This window comes from Rhamphochromis sp. 'chilingali' (assembly GCF_963969265.1).
Source record: "Rhamphochromis sp. 'chilingali' genome assembly, chromosome: 8".
Taxonomy (NCBI): Eukaryota; Metazoa; Chordata; class Actinopteri; order Cichliformes; family Cichlidae; genus Rhamphochromis; species Rhamphochromis sp. 'chilingali'.
This window is the reverse complement of record NC_137935.1, coordinates 26,093,355-26,117,539: the sequence shown is the minus strand read 5'-3', so window position 1 is coordinate 26,117,539 and position 24,185 is coordinate 26,093,355. Positions and strand designations below refer to the sequence as shown.

The 24,185-nt window shown below is 41.1% G+C and overlaps 1 protein-coding gene across 1 annotated transcript in view; it reads right to left on the bottom strand.

The window, feature by feature from the left end:
* The window catches only part of lekr1 (Leucine-, glutamate- and lysine-rich protein 1), a 129,308-nt gene that overhangs the window by 81,840 nt on the left and 23,283 nt on the right, over positions 1 to 24,185 (bottom strand). Inside the window, exon 3 of the mRNA XM_080888370.1 lies at positions 7,293 to 7,777. Coding sequence (XP_080744496.1) covers positions 7,293 to 7,777 — 485 coding nt within the window. The remainder of the gene's footprint in view (positions 1 to 7,292; positions 7,778 to 24,185) is intronic.

Genomic DNA, 24,185 nt, shown 5'->3' with positions numbered 1-24,185 from the left:
TGTTAAAGTTCTTGAAGGTACAACTGGAAAAAGACCAGTATAGCTTTTGTGGAAGGGTTTCCAGCAACCCAGCAGAGCACCGCATTAACAAAATTTCAATGAAGAAAAGCTGTCCGAAACAAAACACTCACCACAACAATGTAAGACACTGATTGAGTCACACAGAAAAGAATTACGTCGTTATTGCTGCTAAAGGTAACCGACTGACTCCATTGATTCTGCATTTTGGGGCCGATTAATTAAAACTAATAAATCTCACTTGTTGTTGATCATCTGAGATTGTAGTTCCAGATGATCTTTTCATTATCATGTCCTGATAAAAACCTTACAACTGAAATAAGGTGCTTAAGGTGAGCTTTAACACACTAAATGTGGGGCAAAGAGTATGCTTGTGTGGCAAGCACAACTAAACTAAATAAAGACTAACACAAACGATGCACGGTAGCAGTTTCCTCAACTCAGTCACTAAGTAAGCACATCGCACGTAACAGAAGCTGAAGTTTGTTTTTAAGGCTTTTGACTGTAATCAGCTTTGGGTTTTGTTGGTGATGCATCTGTAGATCTCTTTGAGCTACTTTTTATTGTGAGACCGAAATGTGTTTATTTTTTTAAACTAGAGCCAATAAAAATGTGGAACATTGCCTCAGCATGTGATCCCAAGGACAAGCGATAAAAATGCTGCAGGCTTCATCTGAATGATAGAAGTAGACTGTAGGAACATGAAAAGTAGAAGTCCACAGATGATGTGAGACATCGTTGGGCGAAAGCTGGATATGACGTGCTTTTCTGGTTTCTAATATGAACTAAAAACGGCACTTATCTCTTTCCCTTTCTATCTTTTTAATCTTTACTCATCAACACCAAAACATCTCCAGCTTGTTTGTGCTTGAACTTGCGTAGCAGGTGACATTTTAAAACCAGGTTTAATTGCACTGCGCACATGACGGTTTTTCTCACCTTTCTTTTTTCTGTCACACGCTTGTTACACAGACACACGCACGCATTCAAACACACGTGTCGTCAAAAAACACTCGAGGTCAGACAGGTGACATTTTCGGTTAGGTTTAGCTTGTGTAAAGGGGTGGGGTTTCTTTTTTGGTTATTTTTGTAACGTTACCAGTCAGGTTCTCCCACTGAATGTGCACACACACACACACACACACACACACACACACACACACACACACACACACACACACACACACACACACACACACACACACACACACACACACACAGAAATCTCCTATCCTGTCAGATCAACACAAGATCAGACAGCTAACAGATTATCAAAAGAAGCAAAGAAAAACCTGTGTGAGGGTTTGGTTTCAGTTTGTGTGTATGTGGGAGTAGGAAGGCCAGTTCAGGGAGGTCTGATCGTGTCTATGTTCTGGCTCAAGAAGAAAAACAGTATTAAAACAGAGGCAGTACCCTCCTGGCATGAAACATTCATTCATATCTGTATAAAAAGAAAGAGACTCCATTGCTGTCGGCCCATGCTGGCCTCTCACTGAGTCATTACCTCTGTCTGAACTTTGACGTCCTGACCTGCCCTTGGCCCTTAGACTCCGACTGTGTGTGCTTTTGTTTGTGTGTGTGTTGTGTACATGTGTTTTTGGCTCCATGAAGAGACGCCGTATGAGAGAGAGAGATAATCAGCTTTACACCAGATTGGGGATTGGCTCACCAGTCTATCACACAAATAACAACATACGGACACCCTAAAACCCAGCTTGCCATATGAGCACAATGGCTTTGGTGTATACACACACACACACACACACACACACACACACACACACACACACACACACATACACACACAAACTGTAAATTACAGTAAAATATCCATCATTAACCAACCCATATTGGAAGCTTAAACCAGACTTTGGCATTCCTACTGTATATTGTAATTTCTTGGTATTTCCTTATATTATTCTAATATACTAATTATTGTTTTTGCCAGATAGTATTTACAATGTTCCCAGTGGGTACTTAATAGGTAGTGAGCAGTAAATCAAGCATTCACATTCACCTAAGGCCAATTTAGAATGACCAGTTAACCTAACAAGCATGTATTTGAACTGTGGGCGGAAGCCAGAGTACCAGGGAGAACATGTACTTCACTCATGTACTACACTCTGTTTACACTATACAGTACTACAGTATATACAGTATATACAGTCACTATCCATTATATGATCTGAACGTTTAAAATGAAATCGTTTGGTATAATAAATTCCCAGTGTGCTTTGGTCCCAATCAGTTCAGCCTACACTCACTGGGCATTTTGTTATGTACACGGTGTTAGCACTGAGTTTAACCCTCTTTTGCCTCCAGAACTGCCTCAGTTCTTTGTGGCACAAATTTAGCAAGGTCCTAGAAATCAGCCATTTTGGTCCATATGGACATGATAGCATCACAGAGCTGCTACAGATTTGTCAGCTGCACATCCATGATGACAATCTCTCGTTCCTTCACATCCCAAAGGTGCTCTACTGGTCAGTACAAGTACTGTATTTTTCGGTAAGGCGCAGTGGATTATAAGGTGCACTGTCAATGAACGGGTCTGTTTTCATACATAAGGCGCATTAAGCAAAACAAAACAGTCAGATAACATAAATTTTACTCAACTCATTCTTCCTGCTTACTCCACTTCCGTACAATTGATTCATTAATGTTGAATTCTCTCGCAGCTGCTCTATTCCCATGTTGTTGCAGTATATCAATGACTAACCTCGTATTGTGGATGGATCATCTCAGTTGTTCTCCTGACTGAAGTTTGGTCCGTTTACAGCATCCTGCCATGCGATTGCATTTGTCCCTAACCATCGGGAACCCTCCCGAGTGGAAAAAGGTTAGCATTCATCCTCCAGCTTCACTGTGTTTATGTTATACTAACATAGGTGGGTCGCTTTATTTAACAGCTAGTGCAACTTCAGTAACCCTACAAACGTCACTGCTGTTTAGTTTTCTGCCTTCATTTATGTTGGAAGTCATAGCAGAGCTGTATATTTTAATTTGTTTCAGAAATCTCTCAGTCAGAACATGCTATATCATGTTTAGGTGGAAACTAGCGAGCTAACTTCCTGCTAACTTCTAACTCTGTGAAATTTAATAAATTCTGTTTTCATGGATGCCTGGATGTTAAACTTAATTGTTACACATGGTAAAGCAACGCTGATCATTTTGTTAAAGATGAAATAATTTAGACAGTTTTTAACTCTCAGTGATGTCGCAGTGACTTTGGGACCTGAAGCGGATGGACCCAGATTACTCCACGAGGCTAGTGCGCCATATAGTCCAAAAAACACGGTATTGATTCTCAGATTTCATGAACAGTGTACTCCACCCAGAGCTACAAGATAAAAAGTTATTAGTGGTTTTCTGTGTGTACACTTTAGTTCATTCACGGTGTTAAATTTGACAGGTTGATTGATGTCCACAGTCAACTATTTAGGTAACTAAGTAGGCAAACAAATATGGAATCCAAAAAAATAAATGTAAAACTTTCAAAGCTCATATGTTTTATATGCAATGCCAGCTTGGCATAGCAATGGAAGGAAAGTAGGTTTGGCATTTCTAAAAAGTGCAAAACAACTCTATGCACTCCAAAAGTATAGGAATGGAAAGCTTCGTAAGCAACACTCAGTTTTTACCTGACCCACTGCCAAGGGTCAGGCTGACATGATGACATTTTATTGCATCAGTCACATTTTTTCAAACGGACAAAAAGGCTTTCAAGGATGTTAAAGCTGTTTAAAAGAATGTAGAATAAACATGCTCTTCTGTTAGTTTGACAACAAAAGGGAAATCGTGGTTCCAAAGACATACAACCATCTTGAGAAAGTATTACAAACAAATGAGGGAAAGGCAAAGGATGCTGAGGAGAAATCCACCGAGTGGTTTTTCTCTTCAGTTTAAGCTAATCTCCATCAGTGATGCCATGTTGCACTGGTGGGTTCAATTCTTTGTATAAACAAAGTGAATGTTTTCCAGACTTCCCTAATTATCATTGTATAATTCACAAGTAAAGACTTTAGGGTAAACATTTTAAATATGACAGAGATGATGGATGTTGTAGCAAAGATTATGTATTCCATTCAGGCCAGGAGCCATCCAGAGAAGGTTATTTTGCAGCACACAGGCATTACGCGGCTAAGCAGAGTTAAATTTCTGGCAAGATTCACCAAATTACTGCCTGAAATCCTAAATCTTCTGAAGCTTTCCAAACGTAGAATATTCAGCAGTAGCTTTTGGATTTAGTGTTCCTGACAGATCTCAATGACCTGCTCAAGGAGTTTAATTTAGAGCTGCAAGGCAATGATAAATATGTAATCACAGTGATTGGTTTAGTCAACAAGCTTAAAAGCAAGCTACATCTGATGTCAAGAAGGCTGGAACGGTGTGATCTCAGAAACTTTCTTCACATGCAGGCAGAGCTCTGACATCATTTAGTCAGAATCTGATAAGTGCTTTACTGACTTTTCATCCAACACTGTGACCAGCTAGGTGTGTTTGTTTGTCATTTGGTGAAACTGTAGGTTGCATTGCTTCCAAAGTAATATCACTTTTCCATTTTGTTATCTCTGCTGCTGACACAGATATTCTTACGCTGCTAAAGGACAATACCATCAAATCTAGGGCAACACCTTTTTGAATGGAGAGTTCAGGAACAAAACCATCCCCCTTCAGAAAATAAACTTGACACCACTTTGTGGTTCAGTCACACTACAGCAAAAACAGCATGATAACCTCCTTGTTACTAGGATAAACCTTTGGTTGCCAGGTGATGGTACTCATTTTTTTTCTATTCTGCAAATGATCACATGTAGCTGTGTCCAATTGGTCCTGCGATTGAAACTTTTCAAGGTGATTGTTGACAGACAGCTGAGACACTGCAATCAGTCGGAGTCAGCCCTAAATTGCCGTCCTGCAGCAACTATTCGTGGAGGACTTTCTGTTTCAGGTCTATGAGATTCTGGCTGAACAATGAATGTATATAGTCAATTTTAAACTTCTGTTTAATGTTACAGACTTTCCATCTACAAATCTGTTGTAGACGGCAACAGATTTGCAACTTTCATGGATTTATCACAGTTAACTGGGTATTATCACAGATTACATGTAATTGCCAACTTCACCATCTTGACAGATTAACTTTAAATACGGCAACTAACTGAAAGTGGTCGCAAATCTTGCCCCCGCCTTTGATGCAAGCATTTCAAATGCAGCAAATTTGCAAATTCATTGCGCACAGTCACAATGACTTTCGTCAGGCTGCTGTCTCACTATTTCCTCTGGTGTGACTGTAGTAATATAGATCATCCTATTTGTGCTGTGTGTGACCTTGTGACCAAGCCACCTCATGGCTTGCCCAAGGCTTCCAGTCAGCTCCTACTGACTAGGAGATAAACAGGTTTCCACTTTTCTCATTTAAAGAACTATCTTGTGTGTTGTGTACACATGAAAAAAGTGGTTTGGGCTGACAGATACTGGGAGACTTTAAAAGTAGATCTTGGCTCGAAAGAGGCTCTTGCAGAACAACCACACATTTCCACTTTCTGCATCTGATCATGCAGAAGGTTGGTGGAGAAACGCTACAGCATTATTACCAAGAACTACATGAAGTCATCAAAACTCATGCTGGAGTAATAGGTACAAGATGTCTCATCCAAACAGGCCAACAAAGAGAAAAATGTCAATCAAGGGAAAACTCCTGGGAGGGCCTTTATTTGAATGGCTTCCAAATGAGCTAATGTAGAATTTTTTTATTGTCAGCGTGTGTTTTAATGAACGACCCTTTAAATCTGTTGATCCACAATATCCTCTCAAATTTAATGGTGTAAACCGGTAATTTGTGGTTTGCAAGGTGTACGTGCAGGTGTGTGTGTCAGTCACTTACAGGGCGAGTTGCTTTAGAACTGTGTAATTTTTTTTGTTTTGTTTTATAACAGCACAGACTTCTAATAGTTTGGGCTGTTCGTAGCTTTCTCATGAGTCACAACATTAAATGCATTTCCTACATATTCCCCATAAACGCAGCAACGTAAGCAAGCCTTTGATGGTTGTTTGTTCGCGGACGCCTGCTATTTGATTACCAAAAATGTGAAGGCTGATGTAAGTAAGCCAGCAGGAGTCTTAACCACCTGTTTGTTTGTTTGTGTGTGAGTGAGTGTGTGTGTGCACCATATTACGGATAAGTGCAAACACACACAAAAACCGACTTTCCCTAACTCCATGATGTCAACTTTTCCTGAACTTGAGCATACTAAGTGGGAAAAAAAATTAAATGGCAACAGCAAATTTACCATCGTCTTCATGATTCTGCAGCACAGACACACACACACACATACGCACTAGGGATTAATATTAGCTAAAACTAATATACAGTATGTGTTTATAATAATTGCAAACTATGATCCCTCTGCTATACATTTTATGAGCAGCATAAGCAACTCCACTACTGGTGTGCACTTACATTTCCCAGAATAGCTGTCAACAGCCCTCTGGAAACATGCCGGAGCCTGTTGCATGCAGCTGATACAGTACATGTGTAGGCGGGTAGAGGCACAGCAATAAATGATGGGCCGAGAAAGCTGGTTTTAATGGAAAAAGCTGTCTATCAACTTCCTTCCGTGTGAGTGTTCAGTGCCAACGCATGACAGTGAGTACTGAATATCATCTTTCCTCTTTAAAACTGAGGGTCTTGGGCAGCCACCTGTAAGCATTTTGCACTGGTAGAGCATGCTTTAGAGCAAACTGCTTTTCTTCTACTACAGAAAAAAGGAGAAATTTCATCAGTGCTCACAGGGTAATTAGATAAAAGCTGTCAGTCAAGCAGCAACACTGCAAAGCTCCAAAACCTGCAGGGATATCTTTTGTCCAACAAACACCTCCACACATCCTGATCCAGAAATAGCCTCTGCCCTCCCTTGCATCTTTGCTGATCCAAAGTGAAAGGCGGTATGTTTTTACTTAACGCAAGTTTTTTTAAAAAAAGCTCACTTTCCTTTTGGCTCATTATCCTCACATTGTAACAGCGCCCAAAACAGGCACTGGGCTATGATGACGGTGTGGAAGATGACTGCAGAAGTTATAATTACAGAGCAAACTATATTTCAAGATGTACATATTCATGTGGGCCTGCGGGGTAGCTGATGTGCCTGAGAGTCGAGTTTTTGTGTTTTTGTGTGAATAACATGACTCACGGGATAATTGCCCACACGAAACCTGGCAACGGCGATCATTTCACACCAGTGATGGGAAGTACAGACACCTCCAAACCTCACCTCTCTTCCAGCTGTTGGAGTTCTTTTCTCAGCTCGTCTGAATTTTTATTGGCCTTTTGAAGTGCGTCACACAGAACTTTCTCTCTCTCGTCGCTCCTCTTCTCCAGCTCTCCTCTAACTCGACTCTCTTTTTCGTTATATATTTTCCGACGCTCCTCTTCCACCTCTTTCCTTGTACTCTCAGATTCTGCTTCAAACTCATCTCTCAGAGCTCTCACTGCATTTTGGTTCCTCTCTTCTAGCTCTTCTCGTGTGTTTCTCTCTCTGATTTCTGCTTGTCTCTGCATCTCCAGCCGAAGTGCCCTCTCCCACTCCAACCGGCCCAGCTCCAGTGCTTCACGCTGGGCCTTCTCTTTTTGGGCAGTCTCTCTCAGGTCCTGGAGCTCAGCTTCTAACTGAGTCAGCTCGGTGCGGAGCTGCTGAAACTCGTGGAAGATGAGGTAGCTTACGCCGCAGTAGCAGCACACCGTCTCAGTGCGCTCCATCTGAGGGCAAAAACAAACAAGGTGTTAAAAATACTAAATGAAGTGCAACTATTTAGAAAAACATTTTCACACCCGCACCTCTCTATAGCTGAGTCTTCATTTGAAACAAGTGGTTATCTATTTAGAGTATTAACACTAACTTAAAAAACAAAGACGTGACCAGAAGAATTGATTGTGCTTTGAATCTAATTGATAGCAGCACGAAAGCACAACCAAACCACTTTGGTGGCATGTCTAAAAGAAAAGAAGAAAATCCACAATTTTTATTTTAAAGCAAAGGACGTAACAACAGTTGATACAACTAGCTGCATCACTGATCACTTTCACACTAAATGGACAGTAAATTCTGCAGGATCACATTATTTAATTGCCCTTTAGGTATATCATTATTATATCAGATATGGGAGAAAGTTGCCCTGTTACAGCTGGGTTTGCCCCTTCACATCCCTGAATTGAATAAACAATTAAGAAAATGGATGGCTGTCCTTCTCTTAAGTGAAGCTGAACTGGCTTCCTCTTGCTTTGTAAGTCAAGTTTTATAAGTCTACAAGTCGTTTTTACTTCACACTACACTTTTTAAAGTAATGGACATGTAAGATGGCGTAAATTTCAAAATATATGGTTGAATATAAAATTTACATACAAAACTTTTGATAAGATAAGATAAGATAAGATAACCTTTATTAGTCCCACACGTGGGAAATTTGTTTTGTCACAGCAGGAAGTGGACAGTGCAAAAGTTATGAGGCAAAAATTAGAATACAATAAGAATAAATACAGTACACAACTGTACAGAATAGAATAAAATAAAATACTATATACAGTAGAATAAAATAAAATAAATATACAATAAGATAAAAATAGAATACAAATACAAATACTATATACAACTGAGTAAAAATACAACGATGACAGAAAGGATTATTGCACTTAGTATTATTGCATATGTATGGATGTGTGTGCTTGATCAGTTAAAGTCTTTATTATGGAGTCTGACAGCAGTGGGGAGGAAAGACCTGCGAAATCTCTCCGTCCCACACCGTGGGTGCCGCAGTCTCCCACTGAAGGAGCTGCTCAGTGCTGTCACAGTCTGCTGCATGGGGTGGGAGATGTTGTCCATCAGGGATGACAGCTTAGCCGCCGTTCTCCTGTCACTCACCACCTCCACTGGGTCCAGAGGGCATCCTAGAACAGAGCTGGCCCTTCGGATCACCCTGTTCAGTCTCTTCCTGTCCCCAGCAGAGATGCTGCCGCCCCAGCAGACCACGCCATAAAAGATAGCAGAAGCCACAACAGAGTCATAGAATTTCTTCAGGAGTGGGCCCTCCACTCCAAACGACCTGAGTCTCCGCAGCAGATACAGCCTGCTCTGCTCTGATCATAAGTACTTAATGTCCATACCGAGAGTCAAACTAATCCTATAGTTCTTGGGGCGTGTCTACTGTCACTGAAACTACCAGGAACCACTGAAACTCATGAATCTCCTCTTTCTACCCATGTCAATCGTTAACAACTGCGAGATTAAACCACTTTGAAACCAGATGATTCTTTTTGATACACCCTGTATATAGCATATATTATGCAAATAAATTGACAATCTATCATTTTTTGTCTGATATCAAACTAAGGATGAGTTTAGAATATGATTTTAATGGGTTAAATCATGTATGGGGAGACTAAAGATAGCTAACACATTCAGACTGTGAACTGCAGGTCCTGTTATTGATCACAATCTGCTTTAACCACTGTATCAAAAATGTATTTTTACTCTATCTGTCAGCAGTTCAAAGTTGTGGATGCACAGATACTCTGATCCCTCCTTCAGATTTTGTCTTCACCGATGTCTGTCCTCTCTCCTAAATAATTCCTGCTTTCTCTGTACATGTCAATGTACTCTCTCCAAGCTTTTTTCAGGCTTATGAGGGATAAGATTGTATCCCTAGAGCTTTCATCTTCATGATGACATGTTACAGCGAGGCAACAGATATTTGGATGGCATGCTGTCAGCTCCCATGTCAGAAAGCTCCAAATAAATTGCTACATGATGTAAACAAGATGAAATAAACTTGCAGACAAAGCTGGTATGCTTGAGAGTACAACAGCGTACAAAACAGATTATTTTGGTCAAGTCTCAAAGGTTAAGTAATTGCTTTTACCCATTTGACGATCTATTAGTTCGAGAGTACTTTCACTATCTAGAAGTAATGACCATGAAATTTGGTGTTCACATTTATTTGTGATATTTTAGTGGTTTTATGATTGCAATGACACATTTAGACATCTATCGTTCACAGGGATTACTGTGGAGATTCTTGCTTCACAAGTGAACTAACCCATTTGTTTTAAGAACCCAGTGACCTTTCCCCAATTTTAACACAAGACCCACAATCCATGGTAGTACATGGCACTGGTTATTTTATTTCAGACTCATTTTATTCAACTCCTCCTTTCCAGAGCATGACAGAGGAAAGGAGAAAAAAGTAAAGTAATAAACATTTAAGGGGTGAAACAGGACATTTGAAACAATATATTTTCACTGGTTGTGTGTATTTTGAAAAATTATGTTAAAGTATGACTGCAGGCAAGCAAACCTTTAGTATTATTTATTTTATTTTTAATAATATTATTTATTACAACTCCTTGCAAAATAGATGGTGGTTTTTTATATTATATATATATATATATATATAAATAAACAAACACCCTGCGGGCGGTTTATCCTTCAAGCTCGGGTCCTCTACCAGAGGCCTGGGAGCTTGAGGGTCCTGTGCAGTATCTTAGCTGTTCCCAGGACTGCGCTCTTCTGGACAGAGATCTCCGATGTTGTTCCCGGGATCTGCTGGAGCCACTCGCCTAGTTTGGGAGTCACCGCACCTAGTGCTCCGATTACCACGGGGACCACTGTTACTTTCACCCTCCACATCTTCTCGAGCTCTTCTCTGAGCCCTTGGTATTTCTCCAGCTTCTCGTGCTCCTTCTTCCTGATATTGCTGTCATTTGGAACCGCTACATCGATCACTACGGCCGTCTTCTTCTGTTTGTCTACCACCACTATGTCCGGTTTGTTAGCCACCACCATTTTGTCCATCTGTCTGTCCGTGTATATATATATATATATATGTGTATGTGTATATATATATATATATATATATATATATATATATATATATATATACATATATACATATATGTGTGTGTATATATATATATATATATATATATATATATATGTGTATATATACATATATGTGTGTATATATATATATATATATATATATATATATATATATATATGTGTATATATACATATATGTGTGTATATATATATATATATATATATATATATATATATATATATATATATATATATATATATATATATATATATAAAATTCATCATTTACATTATTTCCATAATAAATACACACTAATTTACTTTGAGAATAACATTTGAGCATGTGATAAAGAGAGCTTTCACTGAGCTCTATAAGGTTGTGTGAAACATTAAGTACAACCTTAATTCTTGCACAGGAATAAAGAGGGTACATAGAAGCAAGTGTGAGGACCTCTGTAGAAGCAGAGGTTTTGGTAATTTGTTGCTCTGGTGTATTCGGGTGTTTGTTAACATAATCCTGCAATCTTCTTAGTTGTGAACACCACAGCGAATTCTCCCCAAGATCAGACCCTGGAATGCTCATAGAAATTGCAAAAACAAAGAGCTACACTGCAGACTCTACAGACCTCAGTTAGCAAGTTAAATGTTAAAGTTCACAAAGGTGTTCATAAAATATCAGAATCAGAATCAGAATCAGAATACTTTATTGATCCCTGGGGGAAATTATTTTTTGTTACAGTGCTCCATTTTAAACCAACATTAAGACAAGACAGATAATACGCTAACTAAGAATAGTACAATATATACATATATATACATACATACATACATAAGTCACTTATAAATAAATAGTTGGAAAAGAAACGTGTGTAGTTGTAGCAGCAAACAGTGTGTTAAGTGGATGCGTTGTACAGGGAGATGGCCACAGGCAGGAATGATTTCCTGTGTCGTTCAGTGGTGCTTTTCGGTAATCTCAGTCTCTCACTGAACGAGCTCCTGTGACTGACCAACATGTCATGGAGTGGGTGGGAGGTGTTATCCAACATTGTCTTTATCTTGGACAGCATCCGCCTCTCCGACACCACCTTGAGGGAGTCCAGCTCCATCCCCACAACATTGCTGGCCTTACGGATCAGTTTATTAAGTCTGTTGGCATCTGCGACCCTCAGCCTGCTCCCCCAGCATGCAACAGCATAGAGGATCGCACTGGCCACAACAGACTCATAGAAAATCCTCAGCATTTTCTGGCAGATGTTGAAGGACCTCAGTCGCCTCAAAAAATAGAGACGACTCTGGCCCTTCCTGTAAAGTGCTGTGGTGTTTTTAGCCCAGTCCAGTTTATTGTCAATGTGTACTCCAAGGTATTTATAGTCCTCCACAATGTCAACACTGACCCCCTGGATTGAAACAGGGGTCAAGTGTTTCCTGGTCTTCCTGAAGTCCACGATCAGTTCCTTGGTCTTTGCCACGTTGAGCTGCAGATGATTCTGCTCACACCACGTGACAAAGGAGTCGACCACAGCCCGGTACTCTGTCTCATCATCCCTGCTGATGCATCCAACCACCGCAGAGTTGGATGCATCAGCAGGGATGGCCTCACACCAACTGTTAAGAGGTGGAGGGATGATGATTTGGGCTTGTTTTGCAGCCACAGGACCTCGAAACCTTGCAGTCATTGATGCAACCACGAACTCCTATGTAGACCAAAGTATTTTAGAGTCAAATATGATGCCATCTGTCCAAGAGCTAAAGACTGGCCTGAAACTGGGTGATGCATCAAGACAAATATCCCAAGCACGGCAAAAAATCTACAGCAAAATGACTGAAAAAGAAAAGAATCAAGATGTTGCAATGGCCCATAGTCCAGGCATCAACCTGATTAAAATACCTTTGTAGGACCTTAAGAGAGCTGTGCATCAACAAATATGCAGAAACCTCATTGAACTAAAGCTGCATTTTAAAGAAGAATGTGAGAGGCTGATAAAAAAGTTTTTGCCAATAAAGAAGCTTCTACAAGCTTAAAAGTGTGCTTAGTTTTTAGCAGGACTGTACAGAGTCCTGCCAAAAACTGTCTTCTTCACATGACTATAGACAGCTTTCAAATAGTGTCTAGAAATTCCATTACTTGTCCTTTGAGATGATCTACAAACACGTCTAAAGACATGCAAAGATACTAAACATGAAAAGACAGTCAATAGGACAGAGATCAAAAGAATGGAAGCCATTGCTTCAAAGTCCTGAAAGACACTGAGAAGGGTTTAATTAAATGATCTCCAGTCCTGTTATCTCTTGCTTCCTCTGTGCCTTGTGTTTCTTTCTTCTTTACAGTTAAGACAGAAGTCAAAGGGAATACGAGGGTAATCGGCATGATTGAAAGAAAACACACCATCGTGGCAAAGTGCTTGTCACATGACAAATGATTGACAGGTGACAGGTTAATCAAGATAGGCCCTGTTTCTCTGTCTCTGCAGCCGCCACAATCAACTTTCTCTTTCTGTGCCCCCCTATCAGAGTGCTCCTGCTCTGTGTTAGCACCTTGTCAATCCATATCAGGTAAAGGTGCAGATTGCATCTGCCTCATGTCATCAAGACAGCGGGAGTCGGTCTTTCAGCAGCCACGACACACAGACAGACAATTAGAAGATCACTTTGTATGCGCTCATTATGCTCAGCGATTAATAACACAGCAATCCTGAAGGCTGAGGGCACGGCTCTACTGTTACTACTGAAGCTGATCCAGAAATTTAAATCAGCTGACATATAGTTGGTATAATGTTTGCAATATTCACCATCTAGCAGTATTACATTGCTATACACACACACTTGTTAATTCCCACTCCTAAATATTTTAAGCAAAGTATGTTCACGTCTTAGCTTCACACGATCCCCCGTGCTTTTGGATGCTTGAAATGACTAAGGAGTGCTCCTAATGGGCTCACTAAATGTTATTTTAAAGTTCCTATTGTTGGATGTTTGGCCTGATCAAGGTCTACAAACAGGCTGACGGGGGGAAAAGAAACAAAGAAGGCAGAAAAGAAAGAGAGAGGGGGGGGAGTGTATTGTGCGGGTGGATGGAGAAAAAGCTCCACAAGATGACAACCTATTACATTATATTGCCACAGAATGCACTCTGGAGAATCAGGCCTATTATCTATTTGTGAGTGTATTTGTTAGAGCGAGAGAGACAGGGAGATCCGGGGAGAGTTAGAGCGTGCAACTGTGAGCAATATTCGGGACTGAGACTCAGGGGGGTTTAGTGTTTACTGTGCAGATGTCCTTGTGGTTCCTTCAGGCATAGATACAGCAAAGACTACTAAGTGTGTGTGTGTGTGAGAGAGAGAGTACGGTTTATATTTTGTTGGAAAATGCTTATGCATGTAAATTTGTGTGCGTTTGAGCGTGCATGTGGGAGGGTGGGTGTGGTGAGAGAGTTCTTTATGCCAGCCATGATGACGTAGCCATGAAGACAGACAACAAGGGGGCAATACACACTGTTTAAGTGACCTGAGGGCTGAATTGTGCCTCCTCCATGGTTTCAGACACACACACACGTACACAAACACACACACAGACGCTTTCTCACACTGCTCAAACAGCCTAAAACACATTCTGCACGCACGGAGGCAGATGAAAGGCGGTGGCAGACATTGACAAAACAAACGGACACGTTAAAACCGACCCTGATACAAGCACAAACATGTACATGGTATACACAAAGGATGCAGAGATAGGCCGGCACATACAAAGGCAAATTTAGTCATATAAGCATTTACAGGCCAACAGGAAACTTACACAATCACTCGCCATTAACAAGCACACACACACACATTTATACACACCCTGAGGGCAGAATGTCTGCACCACCAGTGGGTTGTGTGCTCCCGTGACTGAGTTCAAGCCCGCGGGGAGACCCCTTGCCCTGGGCACTGACACGTTCACTTAGTGCTCAAATGGCAAAAAAACAAAACAAACCTAACCTCTCCACACGCTCGCACATGACTACTACGCGGGGCATGGGCACAGACGCCTGGAGAAACACCTGACAGGAGGAGAGAAAGAAAGAAAGGCGACACATTAAAACTGCGGAGTGACAGAAAAAGAAAGGGAAAAGTGAGGGAGTGAGGGGGAAGGGGAGAAAGGTCGTGTTGCCCTTTGAATGTTTCATGCCAGCAGCCGATGCTTCTCTTCTACACACCAGACCTCTTTGTCCTCCAGTGCACACAACACAGCTCCCTCTCTCTCTCGCTCTTATCTCCCTTTCATTCTGTCCCTTGATTGACTCCATTAGCATGCTGGACTGTTGCCAAAGTGGTTTAAAACATTAGATTTCAGACCACATAAGGCTCTTAAACTTCTACCACATTGGTTTAATTACCCAGGCAATGAACCCTGTGTTTTATATGTATGTTTAATACATATCTGCTCTGAGAGAGATTGTTAGTCAGCCTACATAACGTTCAAAATTATGCAAACCATGCATTACTGCCTCAGGGTGCATTGGCAAAGCTGTAGCTATGTAAGTGTTTGTGTGTCTGTCTCAGTCCTCAGTCAGTAACTACTGACTGATCACTTATACTTTAACTGAATGTACGGGTTGTCTCCACAACTATTAGGTATGAAAACTGTAGCCTGTGTTATGTGACTTCCAACACGTTTACAGTCCCTGTTATCACCAGAATTCCTCTATATTCCATCAATTAAACATGGTGCTATTACTTCTCCCCTGATGTGCAACACTTAGTTGGGCTGGGGTTCCAGTGGAAACAACAGGGTGGGGGTCGTTTTGTGTGTGTGGTTAGTGTCTTTCCAGGACAAGAAGCATAATTAATGTACGTGATGACTTTTTGACTGTCTGCATGCGTGTGTTTCTGTGCAGTTGTCATTGTAATCATGCAGACAGCAGAAACATAAATTCAATTCAATTCAGTTTTATTTATATGGCACCAAATCACAAAAATAGTGGCTTTAAGGTGTTTTATATTGTAAGGTAAAAAATCTTACATTAGCACAATCATGTGACCCCGACGAGCAAGCACATGGCGACAGTGGGAAGGAAAAACTCCCGTCTTCTCCTTTCTTCTATCTTGTTAATAATTTTACTTTTTCACTGCATATATTGTCAAATATTTCACAAATCCTTTCTCCTTTTACAGCCACTCCGGCATTCCTTTTCCTGACATTTTACTCCAGTTTTCCTTCCACTTTGTCCTTGCCTCTTTCTTCCTCCTCCCAAACAACTGTCCTTTCCCTCCCTCTCTTCCTGCTCATCTCCCTAGGCCAACTCTGCTTCCTAAGCTACAGCTGCCGTGACCCACCTGGCTCGTCAAAACACCAGAAGTGGGTCACTGCCACGAACACAGACCCTTCATGTTGCGCACGTACACATATGCAGACATCAGATATGCACACATGGACACAGCATACCCCCTCATGTTCATTCACACACCCAAGCATGCTTTCCGTGACCAAAACTGGCCCAACAGGCATGCAGCTACTAACACACAAAAAAGCCCCATGCACTGAACACACATACACAGCAGTATGTACCTCCGTCTGCTGTCACACATAATAGCGCCGTGAAATACTGCAAATTTTGATATTGATGCAACAGTCGTAATTTATGAGATGAATGATCGTCAGTTTTAAATTTTGAACACGTTTTAACGATCACTAGATTACTCTGATTTTTACGTTCCACAATAATTAACACAAAAAACATACCTTTTTCATGTATTTTGAAATTTAGTTTTTAGGAAACCTAGAATGTAATCTGTCTCTTAAGCAGCAGACAACAGACTCTTCAAAAGGCTTAGACGAGCTTGTTTTGGTCTTCTTAAACCTTAAATATAACTTTAGCTGTCGTACTGCAATTTCATAGTACTTAGACAGACACTAATACCATTCCATATCATCTTAGCCAAAATCTGACCCAAGAAAGAAAAAAAAAAATCATGTTTTTTTCCTATTTTTATATTTGTCAAGGAAGGCCAACACTTTTGGTGCAGCGTGCAGGTTGCTCACAGTGCACAGAAACAGAGATTTGTAGCAGGCCACTGCAGATATTCACAGACAGACAGACTAAACAGTTTATTTTCCACTAATCCTCGGTACTTGAAAGCCACGTACCCTGTTGTGTAATTTTGGAAGGTAATATATAACCCACATGCACATACATAAAGGGGCAGAAATAGGGAATAGTGAAAGAGATGTCATGCTAGAAATGTCATTTTGGGGTACAAGGCACTTAAGCATTTTTTGGAGGGTGGGCTGGGGGGGGGGGGGTGCCCAGGGGATTAGAGGCATTAGGATTAGATTTAATCAAGTGTTATGATGAAGGGCGGTGGATTTAGAGGAAAAAAACAAAGGCAAGTGTACCTGTATCCTTCAAAACGCTTTCGCTTTCCAATTCTCTCTCTCGCTCTTTCAATCTAACAAATGCTTTCTCTCGGCTATCTGCTAATCTGGCACTTCATCGTGCTTCTGCCTCTGTCCGTCTGTGAAATCACAGACATGGCAGATCACGCAAGCATTTAAAGAAGGGATTAAGTAGTTAAGGGACTTACCCGTGGGGTTTTTTTTGTGGGTTTTTTATTCCTAATTTTTTTTAATGATTTTCTTTTTTGGGCTGTGACATTATGAAGGTGCTTGTGGAGTGTGTGCACTTTAAAGAAAACACTGCCCTGCTGTGCTCTTCTTTTTTCACATGACAATATGAGAATGTTTGGGGGGATTTCAGAGCTATGTCACTTTTTTCGTGCGTGTGAGCGTGTTTTTTGTTTTTTTGTTTTTCTGTGTTTCGGATTATTCTTTTTTTCCTTTTTATTTTTTTGTTTGTCCGTCGCTGGTGTGCATGGTGTTCCTGATTGTGTGCGAGTGGGATCAAGGCGGCACTTCGTGACTGCAGCTTTGTTGATTTTCGCGACGATAAAGACCCCCTGTGGCGCTCAGTGTAGCGAGAGCCAACACTGAGATTCCACTCATCTGGACCCCGTGGCGCACCGTACACATCACATGAGGAGTGCGTGTGTGTTTTTAAGTGAGTGTGTGAGTGTAGATGTGGACATGTGCATGAATATTTCCTACTTCTTCGACCATCGCACTCATGTGCATGCCTCGGTGAATGAATATCTTCTTCTATTTCAGCTTACGTGTGTGTGCATGTGTGTGTGTGTGTGTGTGTGTTTGTATGTGTGTGGAAAAGCAAGAAGGGAGGGGTGGTTGCAGTCACAAGGCACAAAGGGGGGTTGGGAGCTGTGAATAGCAGAGAGGAGAAAAGAGAGTGACCAGAAGGACCAGGGAAGGGGGGGAGGCGGGATCTGCAGAGTGGATGAATGAAAGCACAGCAAGGGACAAATTAAAATAAATCGAAGACCTGGTGACCTCAAAGGCCATAGCACATGATTCCCATCATTTTCATACTTTGAAAAGCAATCAGTAACGCGAGGACACTGTAAACCTGGATGAGACGATTCCCATCAGGATAAAAATATTCCATCACAGGATAACTGTGATCACTTCAGTAAAATGTGCACCACAGCAAATCAGAAATGCTGAATCCCCTCACTAAATAGGGTCAAAGATTAGGGGTCAGTATCTGGATTGTGTGTGCCTATATGGAAGATTAACATTGAGGAATCCATCACTCACCCCTACACACACAGATGTGTGTACATAGGCAAGAGAGGTTGAAATGATCAGCAACGGTCACAAATGCATCAGGGAAAAGTCAGTAGAGGAGATAAAGGAAGGAAGGAGAGGTTTGAAATGTGTGCTGGAGGGGTACTTCTCAGGTTGTAAAAATAAATACAGAGGAAAGATAATATAGTGGGGCTCACAGGGGGATGCTGTCTAGGATTGCATGTCTTCTCCTTCCTGACCCTCCTTTTCCTGTCCGCCTAGCTGACTATCTCACGTGTTCCATTGGGTGGAGGCAGGGAAAGGGCAGCGGCAGGGAAAGAATCACCTATGGCTCCCCTCGACCGGCGCTCGGCCACGCATCACGTCACATACAAACACTGGGTGAGGCACAGCACGGCATGGCATGGCATGGCACGGCACACAACAAAACCCATAGCTTGAGGAGCAGACAGCGGGCAGAGGTCTAGCTGTGTTCATTTTGCTCTGCTTGTGTGCCTGTTTGAAGACTTTGGCTGTGTGGGAGTTAATCACTCTGCTTTTTTTGAAGTGACTCAGTGCTTAGCTTTCAGTGTAGCTAGGTGGCTTTCCATCCATCTTCTAACACTTCTAGAAAAGTTAAGCCTCCTCCACCTTGGCCGTTGGATCAAGGTGTTCCCGGAACAGCTGAATGATTCAATCCTGGGGCCCCATTCTGGTAGGACACACCCAAAACATCTCACCCAAGCCCAGAAGGCATCCTGATTAGATGCCAGAATCACCTCAGTTGGCTCTTTTCAAGGTGCAGGAACACAGAACAGTGTCAATGAAGCACCAATCCGTCCGGCACTCTCCCCTCACTTGTGAAACAGTTAAACTCCTCCACCTGGGGGCAACCACTCATTCCCGACCTGGAGTGGGAACTCCACTTTTTTCCTGCTTTTTTCCTGAAGCATGGCCTCACACTTGGTACTAATTCTCACTTTCGCTGTTTCACACCAGTCCAAGATGGAGGTCATCACCTGATGAAGTGGTTTAACGACTGTCAAACTAATTACAGTATTATGAGCTTACTAACATGTAACATGTGCAGGTTGAAGACCAAAAAATAATGATAAGAAGAAGGTCTGTAACTCAAAGTTTTTATCGGCTTTTATATTTGAGTTTCATTTACCATTCCATAATGGACATTCTTGCACATCAAACGGTCATAAATATTACATTGTTGCACATACAGACCTGTTGCCTTTACAACAAGTTGAGCCTTTCAAGAGCTGATTGTGAGACAGGAAATCTCCTGAGAGTGATAATAACTCCAAAAACTGTCCTGCAAGGCCCTGCACTTTATAACTATTGTATGATTTAACCTTTGATTGCTTACACTATAGACTACAGTGCACTGTAATTATATGACACCAGTACAATCAAGCCAAGAGGATCTGATGATTTGGTTTGTCTTCTGAGAGTTTTGAAACCCAGACACAGTCCAGACACAGGAGGTGGAGACAGGACAGCCGGGCAAGCCAGAGAGAGAAGAGGCATTGTAGTCTGTTACGTTAATCAGAGGTAGCAGACAACACATGTGCTTCTGTTAGCCCCACTAGGCCACACATCACAACACACGGCTCGGCACGACATGGCAGGGCGCAGTCAGCGGAGAGGGGCTAAAGGAGGTAACGCCGACTGAGCTGTGTGTGTCTGCCCTTCCTGTGTATCTGTTTTCAATTTTTTTTTGTTGACGTGCAGCTTGTCGGTGAATCCGTGTCGTCTTCCTACTTATCCTAATTTTGTGTCCTTCATTTGCAGTTTAAACTGGGTTGAATGGCTGTCTGTCTGAACCGATGGCAGTCAGCGGAGCGCAGCAAATGCAGCCTCATTTCACCTTCTCCAGCCAGTGAAAACAAGTGTTTTGTCTGCAGCGTTTAGCACTTCAGTGAATCCGAAAAAGAAAATCTATGCGCGTGAATGACTGAGACAGAGAGGTTCTGAGCTTGGCTGGATCACCATCGCCTTCTGAGAAAAGCAGAATGTCGAAGTTAATGAATGTTCATGAGAAAATCCCTCAGTTAATGGGATCTGCCATAATTATTTAGTTGAAAGCACCCAGAAAACACGCTATTAATTAACTGTAAGCGGCGAAAACAGTCGGCAAACATAGAGAAAATAATTTTTTATACGAGCAAACTTCTCTGTTGAAAAATCGGTGCAAAAGAAGTCTTTGATCCTGTCACCCCTATGCTCAGATGCAACTTGACATCGTGACTTGACCTCCAAGGAAGTTGGGTTGTTTTACCAAACAGGAATAAAGACGCAAGAAAATACAAACATATACAACAATTAATAATGTCCAATAATGTGTGCGCATCCTTCACCACCAACTACTTCCTAATAGCAGCAGTGACCTCGTAATGAACTGCAGGTTATCATGCAATATTGTCACTTTGTATTACCCGGTACCCTGACAACACCCGTGACAATATTGCACAATAATCCCCCTGCTGTTTCTCAGTCATTACAGCAGATAAGCATTGAACTGATGAAACATTTCCCTCTCCCCCCTCTGTCTTTTTGTCTTAATCTTTCTGTCTTCTCCTAGATTTACAAAAACAGACTGAAAAGGGGGCATGAGAGGTGAGGGTGGAACAAGAACAAAAAAACAGCTACCATTACCCAATGACCTCCTGAAATATTATTGAGAGAGGAGTGTTTTGGGGTTGAAGCTACCATTTATTCGGAGGGAGGATACGTGAAAAAGAAAAGACAGACAGAGAACAACACAAAAGAGGAGTGATGTGTAGCATGGTGTAATTTACTCAGACATGGGGACTGTGTCTCCTCTCCTCCTTTTTGTCTGGAATACTTTGCCATGCTCACATTAAATATGGATGGCTGAGTGGAAGCAGAACAAGAGCAGCTGAAAGCCCTCAGCAGGACAGTCAAAGGATAGGACAAGGCAGAGGCTTTATGACTTTGATCTGAACCTGGGCATCTATAACAATAAACCCAGAGAAAGATGTTGGATGAAAGCACTTGGATGTTAAAAATTTTCATTACTCAGGCCATAAAAAAACAATTAAATGTAGCAAATTTGCACTTTTAGAATTAAGAAGATAACAACTTGTATTTTTCATTGCCTAAAATCTAAGCAGTCTTAACAGTCTTAACAGTTTTTCCTGTAATAGCACTTGCTGACCAAGATTAAGACAATAATAATATATACACAAGCTTTATTTCAGTGTGTGGGCCAAAAAAAAGAAGAAAAAAATGCACTCATGCAAAAGTGGAGTAGGTAGAGACCATGGAGAAACTTCTTTTCAGGTTTGCTAATACTCAATCTTCCAATATGTAATAAAGATTAAGCTGCCACGTAATAACTTATTTTCTCTCCTATCAACGCAGAGGGCGTGTGGTCACAACATGGACTCTGATTACAGTTAATGACATCAGCAGCTCTGTATCTGCAGACTAGTAATCCTACATGGGAAACAGGGGCTTCATCAATTACACAATGTGAATGCAGGAAAACATTTAAACAAAAAAAAATAAAGAGTGAAAAAGTGATTGAGGAAAACACTTTGTCCCAAATGATTAAAATAAGAAAAAAATACCATCATTTTTACATTTACTTGTACATTAATGTGTAAAAAAAAAAACACTGTTACTGTCTTATTTAAGAATAGTCATATGAAAAACAAAGTTATTCACATGACTCTATCCAGTCATGTGAATAACTAAGTAAACCCTCACTGATTACATAGGAATTAAGAGAGTAAGCAGAACCCGGCTGCTGCTAATCAAATGCACTTGATTGATCACTTTGCTGGCCTGAAGCATTCATGCGTGTGTTAACGCAATGTTAACAAGAAAAGGCAGGAAACCTAGAGAGGCAATTGCTGTTCCCCATCAATCTGGGAAGGGTTACAAGTCCATCTCCAAACAATCTGTAGCCTGACATTCTAAGTGGAAAACAGTCAAGACACATTTCAATCTTTCCAGCAGCCGACGATGACCCAGCAAATTCACCCTCAAGATTAAACTGTGCAATACCCAGAGAAACTGTAAAAAACCCCAAAACTACATCTCAGACTCTACAGATGTCAATTAGTGTGTTAAATGTGAAAGTTCGTGAAGGTAGAATTAGAAAAAACTGAACAAGTATGGTTCATTTGCACTTCTCACACAAGACTCCTGGAACAATGTCAATATTTGGCTTTAATGCACAGCACTATGAAATAATCCATGTCAGCACAAACACCTCATAACAACTATCAAGCCTGGTGGTGGAGGGTTGGTGATTTGGGGTTGCGTTGCAGCCACAGGACCCTCCCATCTTTGCAATAGGATATATATGCATATATCACGATATGGCACATAAATTTGTATGTGATATAAAAATGTCATTTGGTGATATCATTGCTATGACGACCCACATTTATGTTGCCTGCAACAGCACTGGGCATATCTGGGAGCAGGAGCCACATTTCAGCTTCCCATTATTTAGCACCTAAAGAGGACCTACTTCAGCAACCAGCAACGAGGAAAACCAGGCTACAGAGGAGGAGATACTAGCAGCCAGTGATGTGCAAACCAAGTAAACTAATGACTCCACTAGCATTCACTAATTGTGCTCCATACAACAGGGACAGTAGATGGAAATAACTGATGGGGTCACATGGTGGAAAAGTAGAACGTTAAGTTGCTGGTTAAAAATCTTGACCCAAAATACAACATCCCAGGTATTACTTTTTGGTATTACTATTTGATAAGAGTTATAGGGATAAGTTACTTTAGTTATCATTCAAAAAAAAAGTTTAAAGCAGTTATTTTATAATTACATTTTCCAGGAGAAAAACTGCCTAAGTTACTTTTGTGTTTACATTAGATCTTTGCTCTGGACCCGGATATAATGATGTGTCACTAGCTTTGCACTTTTAAGCACCAATGTTTTGTTTAGGATCTCCTGTTTTGTTGAGAAAGTGTGTGTTGTGGTTTGAAAGGAATCAACATACATGCAGATATGTGGGTCTCTGTCTATATAAATATATGAGCGAAAGAGTTTTGAACTTTGCATCTTTCTGATGTCACTCTCTGCACTGACTTCCTCTGATGAAAAGACAAAAAGACCGTCTTTCGCTCATCTCACTTGCTCACATAAAGTGAACGACTCGACCTGTTTTTGCTTCACAGACCACAACATTTCTGAAGTTAACACCAAGTAATGTCCCTTGCTTCTCTAATTGTTTTTTTTTTTTTTTTTGCTTCCTCTCTGTATCTCTTTCTCACTACGCTTCCCTCTCTTCAGAAGATGAACGTCTTGTCCTGTTACACTGTGTGTGTTTGAGGTCGTCTCAGAGAAGTAAATAGGTGGTGTAAGCAGCTAATGGAGAACAAGAGGTGCTCTGCTGTTGCATAAAAAGACTGTGGTGTACTCTGCCGGATGCTGCGCTGAAAACAGCTCATCCTTCTAGGCCAAATGTGTCTGAAAACTATGCCAAGAAACAAGGAGCACTTTTCTAAGTTAAAGTGTCACTTTGGCATCTTGGAGAATAAAGAAAAGTCCTGACAAGCAAGGAGAGAGTGAAAAGACTTTGTTTTGGGGGCAGTGCGGGACAAAGAATTATGCTGTGTCACTGTGTTAACAAAGGAGAAGATCCTGAAGCAAAAGGGCCCAATAAAAAT